General features: G+C 32.3%; 1 protein-coding gene across 10 annotated transcripts in view; it reads left to right on the top strand.

Annotated features, from left to right (window-relative positions):
• WDR20 (WD repeat domain 20) overlaps window positions 1–14,029 on the top strand; it is a 94,426-nt gene that overhangs the window by 53,396 nt on the left and 27,001 nt on the right. For all 10 annotated transcript variants that reach the window (XR_012486597.1, XR_012486596.1, XR_012486595.1 and 7 more), the window contains exon 2: window positions 5,599–5,781. Coding sequence is in view for 5 of the 10 variants with exons in the window: in XM_074291219.1 (XP_074147320.1) it covers window positions 5,599–5,781 (183 nt within the window). In the remaining 5 variants the exon portion in view is untranslated. The remainder of the gene's footprint in view (window positions 1–5,598; window positions 5,782–14,029) is intronic.

The following is a 14,029-nucleotide window of genomic DNA, read 5'->3' as shown; positions in this document are numbered from 1 at the left end:
TCATTCTGTTATATGATTCCCTATGCTTAGCAGTATATCATACCTTAGATTTTTACAGATCCTACATTTTTTATGTGTTAGCTTATTTAAATGTATCCAATGCCAAGTAAGCAAATTTTAAATGCAGCTATCTTGAGTTGAGGAAATTGGACGAGAAAGGGATCCTGTGGGTGGAACAAGCATAAATAGGATTAGAAATATTTTGTTGCCATTTTAGAGACATTCATTAAAGGACAGACAGTGTTAGAGGACAACAGTGTTTTAGCAGTAATTTTTTTTTTTTTTGTAGCAGTAATTTTTAATAGGAATGGATGTTGGATTTTATCAAATGCTTTTTCTGCATCTATTGAGATGATCATATGGTTTTTCTTAATTTGGTTATTGATATGGTCAATTATACTTTTAGCAGTAATTCTTAATAAAATATTATCTCTTTTACATTAGAAGCATGGTCAATAATGGTGTTAAAATCAAAATAACAGATTTCTGTGGTTTAAATCAGTATTGTCAGCCTCTGTGTCAGTGATCTTATCTTTATTTATTTATTTGTTTTTAGGTTAATGATAGCTTTCCCCCCCCCCCCCAAATACATGCACATTTTCACTCTTTCTGTTTGCTTGCATTTTTGTTTTCTTTCTCAGGTTTTTTTTTCCTTCTTGATTCAATTTTTCTTGTTCAGCAAGATAACTATAAATATGTATACATATAATGAATTTAACATATATTTTAACATATTTAACATGTATTGGACTATCTGCCATCTAGGGGAGGGAGGTGGGGGAGAAGAAAGGGAAAATTTGGAACAGAAGGCCTTGCAAGGGTCAGTGTTGAAAAATTACCCATGCATATGTTTTGTAAATAAAAAATTATAATAATATAAATTTTAAAAAAATAAAAAAACAAAATACAGGCAAAGATAATTTTCAACATTCACCCTTGCAAAACTTTTGTGTTCCAAATTTTTCTTCCCATCTTCCTTCCTCTCTTTTCCCTAAATAGAAAGTAATTCAATACAGATTAAACATGTGCAATTTTTCTAAAGAGATTTCCACATTTATCATACTGCACACACAAAAAAAATCAAATCAAAAAGGAAAAAACTAAAACAACAAAAAATGTGAAAATAATATGTTGTGATCCAAATTCAGGTCCTCATAGTACTCTCTCTCTGGAGGCAGATGGTTCTTTCCATAACAAATCTATAGGAATTGGCCTGATTTACTCATTGTTGAAAAGAGCCAAATCCATCACTGTCGATCATCACATAATCTTTTGCTATATACAATGAGAACATGGTTCTGCTAACTTCATTTAGCATCAATTCATGCAAGTCTTCCTAGGCTTTTATGAAATCAGCCTGCTCATTATTTCTTATAGAACAATAATATTCCATTACATTCATATTCTGTAACTTACTCAGCCATTCCCCAACTGATGGGCATCCACTCAGTTTCTAGTTCCTTGCCACTACAAAAAAATTTGCACATATGAGTCTTTTTTCCTTTTTCATCATCTCTTTGGGATTCAGGCCCAGTAGAAACACTTCTGGATCAGTGTTTGATAGTGCTTTGGGCATAATTTCAAATTGCTCTCCAGAATGGTTGGATAAGTTTGCAACTCCACCAGCAATGCATTAGTGTCCTAGTTTTTCCCATATCTTTTCCAACATTTATCGTTATCTTTTCCTGTCTTCTTAGCCTGAGAAATGTGTAGTGCTACCTCAGAATTGTCTGTCTTTGCATTTCTCTAATCAATAATGATTTAGAACATTTTTCATGTAACTAGAAATGACTTTAATTTCTTCTTCTGAAAATTGTTTTTCATATTCTTTGACCATTTATCAATTGGGAAATGACATACTTTTATAAATTTGAGTCAGTTCTTTATGTATTTTAGAAATGAGACATTTATCAGAAACTCTGGCTGTATAAAATTTTTTCACAGCTTTCTGCTTCCCTTCTAATTTTGGCTACATTGGCTTTGTGCAAAAACTTTTTAATTTAATATAATCAAAATTATACATTTTGCATTTCATATTGTTCTCTAGTTCTTTTTTTGGCCATAAATCCCTCCTTGCTTCACATATCTGATAGGTATCTCTTGCTCTGCTAATTTGATTATGGTTTCACCCTTTATGTCTAAATCATGAACCCATTTTGACCTTACCTTGCATTAGATTTGGTCAATGCCTAGTTTCTGTCACACCATTTTCTAGTTTTCCCAGCAAGTTTTGTCAAATAATGACTTCTTATCCCAGAAGCTGGAGTCTTTGGGTTTATCAAACACTACATTACTGTAGTCATTTACTGTTATGTCTTGTGTACCTACACCTATTCCATTGATCTACTACGTTATTTCTTGCCCAGTACCAAATAGTTTTGACCACTGCTTTTATAATATAGTTTTAATCCTGGTGTGGCTAGACCACCTTCCTTTGCATTTTTTTTTTTCCATTATTCTTACCTTGATAATCTTGACCTTTTCTTCTTCAGGTGAATTTTGTTATTATTTTTTTTCCCTAGCTCTGTAAAGTAAATTTTTGGCAGTTTGATTGGCTTATCACTGAATAAGTAGATTAGTTTAGGTAGAATTGTCATTTTTATTTTATTAGCTCAGCCTACCCATGGGCAATTAATATTTTCCAATTGTTTAGCTCTAACTTTATTTGCCACACTATTTTAATGAATTAAAATGTTTTTCACTAATCTCTTACATTTTTAAATTTTTTATTTTAAAATAAGTTTTATGACATTATCTTTTATATCACCATAACTTTCTCCCAGAATCCCATCATTCCTCAAGAGCCTTCCCAAATAGCAAATGATTTTTAAATATAAAAAAGGAAAAAAAGATGACTGGTCAATATAGTTTAGAAATTTGAAAATATATGTACTATATTACACTCATAGATCTTCCACCTCTGCATAGGTAAATGGGATTAGAAGTGGTTTCTCATATTTTTTTCCTTTGAAGTTATCCTTGTTCTTTGTTATTTTGCCACAGTCACTTTTAATTTTTTAAGTGTAATTACTTCCTTGCTTATATTGTGATAACTATCTGTGTATATTGTTTTCTTGGCTCTATTTACTTCAGTTTGTATCAGTTCATCAGTTCACAATTTGTGTAAGTAGTGGGTATCTACTATTTCCAATTCTTTGCTATCACAAAAAAGTTTTGCTTTACATATTTTGGGTATATATGGGGGGGGCTTATTTTCAAGTCTTAAGGTTAGTAGTAGAATCTCAGGGTCAAAGTATACAGACATTTTAATCACTTTATTTGAATAATTTCAAATTGTTTTCCTTGATGTTTGCACTGATTCAAAGTTCTACTAAAGTGCTTTAATCTTCCCACAACCTTTCCAACGGAGGCTATTTCCATCTTTTCTCATTTTTGCCAATTTTCAAGATGTGTCATTCTTCAATTTTCATCAAGTATCCTTGGGATGATTTTAATTGGAGTTCTAAGATTTCTTTAGACCAGTTTTAGCTTTCACTACTTTTTTTGCTTTATGATGTAATACTGTTCATGTAGTACTCTTTTGTAAGATTTTACAAATTGGTTCACATTATAACCCCATTTTGCCTAACTTAGTAGAAAATTAGATGTTTGCATTCTCTGGGCTCTTGGTTTTTAATTAATCAAGGGACAATTGATATGTCCGTCTGTGTGCTTCATTTAGTATTCATGCAACATTCGAAAATTTTAGTTTTCAGTACATTGGGTGTTTTCTAGAGAATTTACAGGATTAGGATGTGAACAATGGTCACTCAGGATTGAAAAGGCTTGTGTAGATGGGTTTAGAGCTGGAGTGACCTCGTCACTGGGATCTATTGAAGTATTGAAAAGATTACACCTGTAAACACTATAAGACAAATGTGATAATGCATGAAGCACATTTCTTTGGTGCGTTTTAATTTACAAAGCACTTTCTTCAAGTTATAAAGTAAGTTAATTCTCACTTATATAATTCCTGTTATAAAGGTAGGATAAATATTTTTATCCCCATTTTTGTAAATTGGGAAACCAAGACAACGAGAGAAAACTAGTCTGTGATTCTCAAAGATATTTCTCTTTCCTTAGTTTGGGGATTTGGCCCATATTTGTCTTGTGGAGAGAATATTTTCTCTCTAAAAAAATTCATTTTTATGGTATTGGAATTACTTATTTTTGAATGTGTGATATAATTCACTTGTGAACCCATCTGGTACCAGTACTAAAAATAATTTTAAAAAAATAAAAAATAGATGGTGCAGTGGATATAGCACCAGTCCTGAATTCAGGAGGACCTGAGTTCAAATCTAACCTCAGACACTTAACACTTCCTGGGCAAGTCACTTAACCCCAATTGCCTCAGCAAAAAATAATAATAATAATAATAATAACAATAATGATAATTCATTAATAGCCTGTTCAGTTTTTCTGATACTGGATTACTTCCTTCTGTGCTCTGCTCTCAAACCACTTCTTCAAAATTCACCTGGCATTTCTTGTTCCTATTCCCCATCTTAGGTTTTATTTCCTGTCATACACATTCCTAGAGCACTTTGTCTCTTCCTTTGTATATATCATTCCCCATCTTGTGGTACTTACCTTTGTTCAGAGTTTATTCCTCCTGGTAGAATGTAAACTCTTAATGAAAGGAGCAGATTCCTTTTGGTCTCTGCATTCCTATTGCTGGGCATAGTTCCTTGCTTATAATATTGAGTTTGATACACTTCAATATTTCTTTGGAGCCATGTTTTTTTTAAGTGGTAGGTAGAAGACAGGTGGTATAGGGCAGTTGTTAAGTGTTAAAGGGAGTATTTGATTTCTCTACACAAGTAAGTTTTGGGGAAATAGAGACCATCATATTTCCTCTAGGGCTTGCCTATAACAAGGTGCTTGCTTAATAGATTTGTCCATGCATTTTTAATGCAGACTGTGTGTTAATACACACTGAAGAAGATATAAAGGTAAGTAACTTCAAGGAGCATATTAGTTTATTACTTGGCTAAGAAAGGTATAATAAAGTATATTAAAGAATTGCAGAACAAGTGCTATGTAAGATCCTTAGTACAGGAAGAGCTTTATTGTATACTTCAATCACAGGAGCATTAAATTTTTTTTTTAGTTGGACTTTGAAAGATAGTTAAGATGAAAATTACGCATTCATATAGAGAATTAACTCATTAATGATTGAATTAGTGAAAAAAACTTGCAACAATTTAACCTTCTAAAGTATATTTTGCTTGGGCTAATACTATTATATATTATATATTATTCCTCAAATACTCACTGACATATGATGACAGCAAAAACCAAAGTTTGGATAATCAAAGGTTGATCACAGTTTTAAAACTTGAAACTTTATGTAAGGTGATTCCCCGATTTAAAATATAAATTAAAAAAAGAGACCATGAATTGGATTAAAAGATTATGGAATAAAATATATTAAAGTCTGGCAGAATTTTAAGAGGCAAGGACTATTGCTTCTTTCATCCTTAGCTTACTGAGTTCTTTGCATATTGTAATAACTTAATATTAATTGATATTATGCCTTACCAGTTGCACTTCAGTTTCATGTTTATCTTGTGTATTTTTCTTTGTCTTTCCCAGGCTGCTGACTTGAGTAAACCGATAGATAAAAGGATATACAAAGGAACACAGCCTACATGTCATGACTTCAACCACCTAACAGCCACAGCAGAAAGTGTCTCCCTACTGGTGGGCTTTTCTGCAGGCCAAGTCCAACTCATAGACCCAATCAAAAAAGAAACTAGCAAACTATTTAATGAAGAAGTAAGTAAAGAACTCATTCCCCTTTTTCAAGGGGCCCCTCTTTCTACTTTGTGAGCTGATTTTTATTTACATAGAAATACCAAAATTTGTGTTTTAAATTACCTTCTTAACTTGCCTGTTTTTTTTATTAGTAGTATTTTATTTGCTTTTATGGTATGCCCTTATGGATCTCTTGCTCCAAGAGAAAAAAAAAAAAAAGAATATTCATTAACTTGAATTCAGAATTCTTTTACTTTAGAAAATAATTGCTTTGAATATTTAAAATTGGAATTATTCATGTTATTGGAAATTTTTGCAGCATACTTTAATGAATTTGATGATTTTTGCTATAATCTATTTAAGTGCTGTACCTTTTATTGTGTGTGTTACACTGGCATGTTCTGACCCAAAAGTAATACAGCCCTGCTCTTAAGAAATACTGTTTATATATTGCTTTTGGCAAGGTTAAAAATTCTGGCAATTTTAGTTGGATCACATGCCTAAGTTATTATTTTAAATTGTATGTTGAAAGGAATCAGATATGCTCATGCAGTCAATCCAAAAACATGTTTTAGGGCATATGAATATAGTAGGTTGAAGTTGGCAACCAAATTTGTTAATAATGAAATACAAATTTTATGGAGGAGTTATTTCAAGTATTCTTGCCTTATCCTAATAGAAAAAATTTGTATCTCACATTGGAACTGGGCTAGGTTATCTTAAATTTCTGTCCAGTTCTGAGATTCTATCAAATAGTATAGTTGGGGGTGGGAGGGGGGGAGTGTTGGGGAGGGAAAGGGAAAGGAGAGTGTGGGTATATGCTATTTTACTTTCTTTTCTTTGTTCATTTCACCTAGTTTCAGTCAAATGAAAAAAATAAGGTAAACTTGAGTGATGAAAAAATCAGGAACTTCATGGTTTCTATTTTCTGTTTCTGTCACTTATCTTGGTGTGCCCTCGGGAAATTACTTAATTTCATCATATTTCAAATTGCTTCTCTGGGGGAATAAAAGGCGAGACAGTGATAATACATTTGCTTTGTAAATTTATTATTTAGAATTCTTGGAAGAAAGCACACTATCAATCAATTTTTTTTAATCTTTGTATATTTAATACATGCAAAATATGTTGATACATCTAAATTTTATTGTTCAGAATATATATATTATAGTTCCAAAAAAAACCAAAAAAAAAACATGCATGTGTGCATGTATTTTAGGAAAGACAGCTTTCTTGTTTAGAAAAAAATTCCAATAAAAATGACCCTGTTCTGAAATTATTTTTCCTGCAGTTTTTGTGGTATATGGTATTTTATAATATTGCAATTCAGTAATTAGTGTAAAAGCATTTTTAGATGTATTCATTTTTTGCAAAATGACGACACAATACAAGTAAGAAAGTTTCATTGCATGAGAAGAAAACATTGAATTAATAGAAATTCTTGATCTTTCTGGAAGTATGTAGAATGTGTGTAGAATTCTTTGGAGGCATTACAGGTATCATTTTGTTATGAAAGGAACTCTTGAGTTGTAACTGATTGTTTTATATTTTGAATGATTTGGGATTTGATGGGAGAACGGACAGTGTAATAAGGGTAGAATTGGTAAGGGCAGTACTGAATAGGAAGAACATGTAAAACTTTCTTGAAAATTCTTGGTTGCTTCCTGAGTGGACTTAAATGTTGTACTCTTTAAGCAGAAAAAAAAACGGGGTGGGAGGTAGGGAGGTTTGAATGGCAAAGAGATTAAATGGGTTTTGGTACAACATATCCTTAAAGATTTATCAGTAGGTACTTATCAAGCAGACTCTTCTATAGTCTGAAGTTGTTACTAAAGATTGTCTTTCAATTTATGTGTATGATTTTAAAATTTATTATTTGTTCACATTTTACTTCACAAAGGATATATAATAATTATACCTGTGATTTCATTGATGTAGGAAAAGTCCTGGATGAGTACTTAAAAAGATATGTTCGAATCTACATCAAGAAACTTTAACTACCAGTGTAGTTCTGTACCTTTTCAGCAGTTTATAATGTTAAATCATTATCTATAACACTGGGAAATTAGATGATTTTCCAAGTCTTCCTTCAAGACTAGTAGTAAACACTTGCTGCCTTTACTTATTAGCTCTGTGACCCCCAGGCAAGTCATTTAACCCCAATTGCCTTGCCCCTTCCTCCCAAATGCTAAGAAACTTTTTGCATTTCATATTGATTTTTAGAGCTAGAAGGAGAGAGCAGAAAATAAGTTTACCCAAAATCACTACCCAGGAGTAAGTGGCAGAACCAGGATTTAATCTAGGTCTTGTAACTCCAAGTCCAGTGCTTTATATTTTTCAAAACACTTTATATGATCCTCACAAGGATTTTAGAAAGTTGGTTAAACAAATATACACATACAGAAGATGAAATTAAGGTGGAGGTGAGAGAATAAGTCTTTAATCTAGAGTGCCTAATCCAGAAGGAAATAAAAAGCAGAGCAGAAAATGGATTGTCTTTGCCAAAACAGCAGATCTTAGTTTGAGTGTTACCCATTTAAGGGTTTAGGAGTTCTACCTGCTGATCACTTCTTACCATATTCACTTTGTACCTACAGTATACATAATCTAACTTAAATCTATTGCACTAGTTTTTCTCTTCCCCTACTAAAGTATCCCTGACTAAGTCATTCATTTGCCTAAGCATCTGTTAGACCCTGTCTGGCAGGCCATCTAGTCTTGACTTACTCAAGGACAACTGTACATCCTGTTATCTCCTAAAGAAGGGCTTCTTAAATTTTTTCAACTTGCAGCCTCTTTTTGCTTGGAAATTTTTACATGACCCTAGATATATAGGTATACGAATCAAACATTTATTGATAGTAAATCATAATTTCATGACTTCCATACTAAATTATTAGTTACCAAATGAGGTCATGAACCTTGAGTTTAAGGTCATGAGTTTAAGAAATTGGGTCCGAAAGTACTAACATAGTTCCATATTTTCCTTACATGAAAATTTCTTGCAAGTACCCTGGCTTTCACTAACATTTTAGAGTAATCATATTTATACAGTCTGTGTATGGAAGGATTTTGGTCAGAGGTGAACAATTTATTATATCTATAGACTTGTGAATATGAAATGAGTTTTATAATGATCCCTGGTTCTTTCTATAGCCAGTAGATGTCAGACTTAGGTTGAACATCAGACCAGACACCATTCTTTTCATTTATTGGGATTGTACAATAAGGTTTGCAACTTGCTCAATTAGAATTATAAAGCCAACAACCCAGCCTAAACACAATTTTAAACTTAGTATCAAGAATAGCCAGTTACAGGACATATAATCTTTGATCAGGGAAACTTTTAGGCTTACCTGTATGTATGCATGTTTCAGAAATGTTAAATGTTAAAATAAGGTTCTTCTTTTCAAGAAATATTTTTCTTCCAGTCAGGATTCAGATGAATATCATTTTCCCTCCCTCTCCCCCCCAAAAAGAGGAACTAAGTTCTTTATCTTCATCTCATCAGTCACCATCATAATCAAATTACAAACTTTTCAGTTTTTAATTGGTACCAAATCAAAGGAAATACTTAAGTACTTGATCCTTTCTAACCACGAAAAGGATTACAGACTGTTTTGGATATTTTGAGAATACATGAGAAACAGTATGATATATAATGAATTCAGAAAACTGTCTTCAGAATATGGAAGGCCTCGTTTCAGGTCTTACTTTCTCTATTTGTTATTTATCTTTCTCTGTTTATACATTCTCTAATTATGGGCAAGTACCTTAATTTCAATTATTATAAACTTCAGAACAGGTACTAAGTAGAGAGAGTTTCTTAACTGTACCAAGGAAATCATAGGTATGATCTCCCAAAATACTCAATTTCCTATCTGAATTTTATTATATTCTTAATGTTTAGGAAATATCTGTTTAACTTATTGTGACAGCATACTTCATTCTCTCTGTAATGGAATTCAGGTTCCTATGTCTGAAAAAGGAAATGAGGAAATAAGCCTAAGTATTATTATGTATTATATAAAGTGACTAAATGAACTTTATATAAAGAATGTTTTGATAAATAGTTTTTTAAGCACTTAACTGGACGCATTATGGAATGTAATTCCTTAAAAAAATTACTTTTGAGGGTCAGCAAGTTGTGGTAAGTACTCATACTTTTATTATCTCCTTTTTTTAAGGGGTTAAATATTTAGCCTTTTATAACTGACACTTGTTTATTTTGAGATCAAAACTATAATTAGCAAAAATTCAGTATAGTTGCTAAAATCTTAAGCAACTATTTGGTTACTATGTTATGTAGTAACTTAAATATAATTTTAATTATTAATATGTAGTAACTCTAGTATCTCATAAAATAATATGGTAACATTAGAAACAAATTTTTATACCAATCATTTCCTGATAAATTTCTTCTACCCATAAACAACCACACCAAAAAATTTCTAAGCTTGGATTATTTCTAAGTTTAAGAGTAATATAGTATAAAAATTAGCATAGTAATGAGCAAACTGCCATCTTAACACATAGATCAGAATTTTTTTTATCGATCAGAAATTAAAAGATGATAAAATAATATTGTGATTTATTGGGAAAAATTAAATTTAAATATTTCTCCTCTCCACTCATATAGAAATTATTTTAACTTAAGCTTTCGCTATCTCTCCTCTAGAACATTATGATAGCTTTCTAGTTGGTCTCTCTGTCTTTAGTTTCTTTTCCTCTCCAATCCATCCTCCACAGGAGGCACAGACCAGATTATTTCACTTCCTTGCTCAAAAACTTTGAAAGGCTTCCGATTGATTGACATTCAAGACTTTTGATAATCTGATATCTACCTATCTTTCCAGCCTTTTCACATTCTTGTCCTTTATGAATGCTAATATTTAACCTACCTGGATTCCTTCCTTCAGTTGAATATATTTACATTAGCTTTTCTTCTCATGCCTGGTATATACTACCTTTCATCTCTGCTTTTTAGAATTATTCCTCTTCAGTACTTGCCTGATTTTTGCTTCCTCCTTCCTAATTGCCAGGGTTCTCTTCCTTCTCAAGTTATCTTGTTTTTTGCATGTGCTATTATTCCCTCTTCAGGAGTCCTTGTATTCCCTGCATCTACAGTAGGACCTTGCACTGTTAACAAGAGTGCTTATAGTAAGGAAGCACCATGGATAGAGTACTGAGCTGGAATCAGGAAGTCCTGAGACACTTATTAGTGGTTTGACCTTGGGCAAGTAACTTAATTTCTGCCTCAGTTTTCTCATCTGTAAAATAGGAATAATTTCACATACCTCATAGGGCTGTTGTGAGGATCAAATAGATATTTATAAGAAGCACTTAACACGTAGACTGGCACATAGTAGATGCTATATATGCTTATTTCCTTGACTTTCCCTTTTCTTTTCCCCCTCCTTCTGTAAAATTAAATTGAATTTTATACTTTAGTAAGTTACTGACCTTTTGGTGGCTTTCCTCATAAAATTATGATCCTTTACCTTTAGAGCCATTAAGTTTAAAAAACATTTATTAAGTATTAGTTTTGTGTTATGGTAGGCATTGAGTAACATAAGCATAGAAGGCAAAACCATATCTGCCCTCAAAAAGAGTTCAGTTTAATTGGTCATGGCATATAACACATAATTAAGATTACAAAATCATTAGGGAAAGTTGTGGACAAAGAGTGCCCCATTTGAGATTCTAGGAAGAAAATGTTGTCTGGCAACATATACCATAGCTAGGAGAAAGATAAACTTTAAATATGATTCTAAGTGTGAGGACCTAAGAGGTAGAAAGTAGTAGATTCAAGAAACATATTCTTCAGGGACAATTTCTAGATGAAGTAACTTTTTATTTGAATTATAAAGATTGTATGGAAATTCAGTGAGTTATAGGGGAGAAGGAGGAACCCTGAAGGTTGAAATTGAAAAGCTACAGTTTGGCCCAAATGCATAATAATATACAAAGAGATTAATAACAGAAAGCCAAAGTGAGACAAAATTTTACAGGGCCTTGTTCATCAGGCAATAGAGAACCTCAAGATTTTTGAGAAGAACAATAATGTTGTCCTCATCTCATCATCATTATAATAGCATTTACAAATATTCATCTCATTTTATCCTCACAACAACTTGGGAGATAGGTGCTGTTATTATTTTTATTTTACAAATGAGGAAACTAGGTAGATAGTTGTTACTTGTCACAGGGTCACACAGTAAGCAATAAGATCTAAGACAGAATTTTAATTCTGAACTTCCTGATTTATCCATTGCACTGATTTAAAAAATTAGGAGAACCCAGAGAGTATGGTGTTTCTAATATCAAGGAATGAAAAATATCCAGTAGATTAGAATGGACTTTTGTGTCTGGGGCTCTAGAGGAATCAAAGCAAATTAGATCTGAATTAGAATGACTTGTTGGATTTGATAATCAGAAGGCTTTTGGTGACTTTTGAGAGAGTGGTTAGTGGAATGACCGGGTAATGAGACTTTTAAGGGATTGAAGAGGTGGAGTGGAGTAAAGAAGTTGAGTCATCAGCTATATACTGAGGGTCATAGAAATTGAGGTGTGAAGCAGAGAAGATAAGTAGTTGAGTGAGTTAAAAAAAAGTCAAAAGTTAAAAAAATTAGAATCAGGGAGACCTAAGAGTGTTTCATAAGTAGTTCGATTTCCTTGCTCTTAGCCCCTACTTTATTATCAGTTTCCATTCTTCATTAGTTCCTTTTTTATCTACTTATAAATATTCTTAGGTCTACACTAAACCTACAATAAAATTTGAAAAAAAATTAGGGGCAGTGGGATCAAGGAACTGAAGGACTGGGCAATAATTTTTGAAAGTTTCTAAAGAGTGAAGGAAGAAGTGCTATTACATGGCCTCAGTGAAGCCTGAAGTTAAATGATGTGCTTTAATGAGGACAACAGGAGAGAGATTTGAAACAGATTAGGTAATGAGAAAGAAATTAATAAGGATAGAATAGAAAGATTGTTGAACAAAGGTAAGGACCAAATTAAGGTTGTATAACATTTTTTTGCCTAGTAAAATCAAGTTTTAGGGTACTTTTTTCCTCCATTGATATCTATTAGCCTTAGAATGAAAATGGAGAGAGGAGAGGTGGTCAGGGTCCTTGAGGATTCAGATTGGAAATGGCAATAGTTTTAGGGTAGGTGGGACAGGGAAAAGTTATTCTTAAAGTAATAGGCTATTAAAGTCTAGGTATAGAAAGGGACAGGGTAGAGCCAGAATTGGTGAAATGAATTGGAAGAATAAAGATAGATTGACATTATAATAGCAAAGAGTATGGAAAGTTAGGGTAATCTCATGATTCTCAAGACCATTTAATAGAGCCATCTCCTTTCCCTACCAATGACTTCTCTGGAGTGTCCAAGGTATCTGCTACTTTGGGCAGGCTCTGACTTGCTATGCCTTACAAAGAAGGGCTTTGGTTTAGAAATGAATGAGTTACCTAATAGGACTTTGAGGAACAAATTCATTATCATTTTTTGCTGCCATTTTTGTTACTCCCATAAAAGCAAAAATGTCCATAATAATCACATGAAATAATTTTTTAATGTTGATTAAGATGACAGATATATAGTTGTTGGTTCCCCCCACACACACCGAAACTTTGAAATAATCATTTCCTAAAGGAAAAGTAATTATGGTAAAAATTCTTTAACCATTTTTGTCTGTCTACATTAATTCTTCCCCTCTAACCCAATGATTACTACTGAACCTGTCTGTTCATATGTATATTTTGGCATTTTTTGTTATTTACTATAAAAATTGAAATCGCCGAAAGTTTTAGGAAGGTCCTACCCAGTATCAGCGACCCTTGTCATTGAAAAATTCACATTTTTTAAAGTTGTTAATTACTGTTATAATTACTGTATGAATTTGTGTTGAGAGACTGTAACCTATATGTCAAGAATAATTATAATGGATAGTAAAAGAAGCAAGCAAAAGGTCCTTGACTTTGTGTCTCCTACTAAAAACATTTCATTGTAGTAAAAACCAGTTGAACTTTATCCTATATAAATTAAGTCTAAAAATTCCAACAGCTTTAGAGTAAACATAAGTAGCATTTACTTTTCTCATTAGTTTAGTATTTTATTTGATCCCTTAAAAAGTAAATGATATGAATTCTATTGTGATGTTTTCAGATATAATTATAAATTTTTACCCTTAAAGTATCACAGGGATTGAGCTAGCAATGTTTCTGGCCACACATTTCAAGGTCATGCTTAATTACCTCAATTTCCTCGTCTT

This window comes from Sminthopsis crassicaudata, chromosome 2 (genome assembly GCF_048593235.1).
Source record: "Sminthopsis crassicaudata isolate SCR6 chromosome 2, ASM4859323v1, whole genome shotgun sequence".
Lineage (NCBI taxonomy): Eukaryota > Metazoa > Chordata > Mammalia > Dasyuromorphia > Dasyuridae > Sminthopsis > Sminthopsis crassicaudata.
This window is presented reverse-complemented; position numbering and strand designations above follow the sequence as displayed.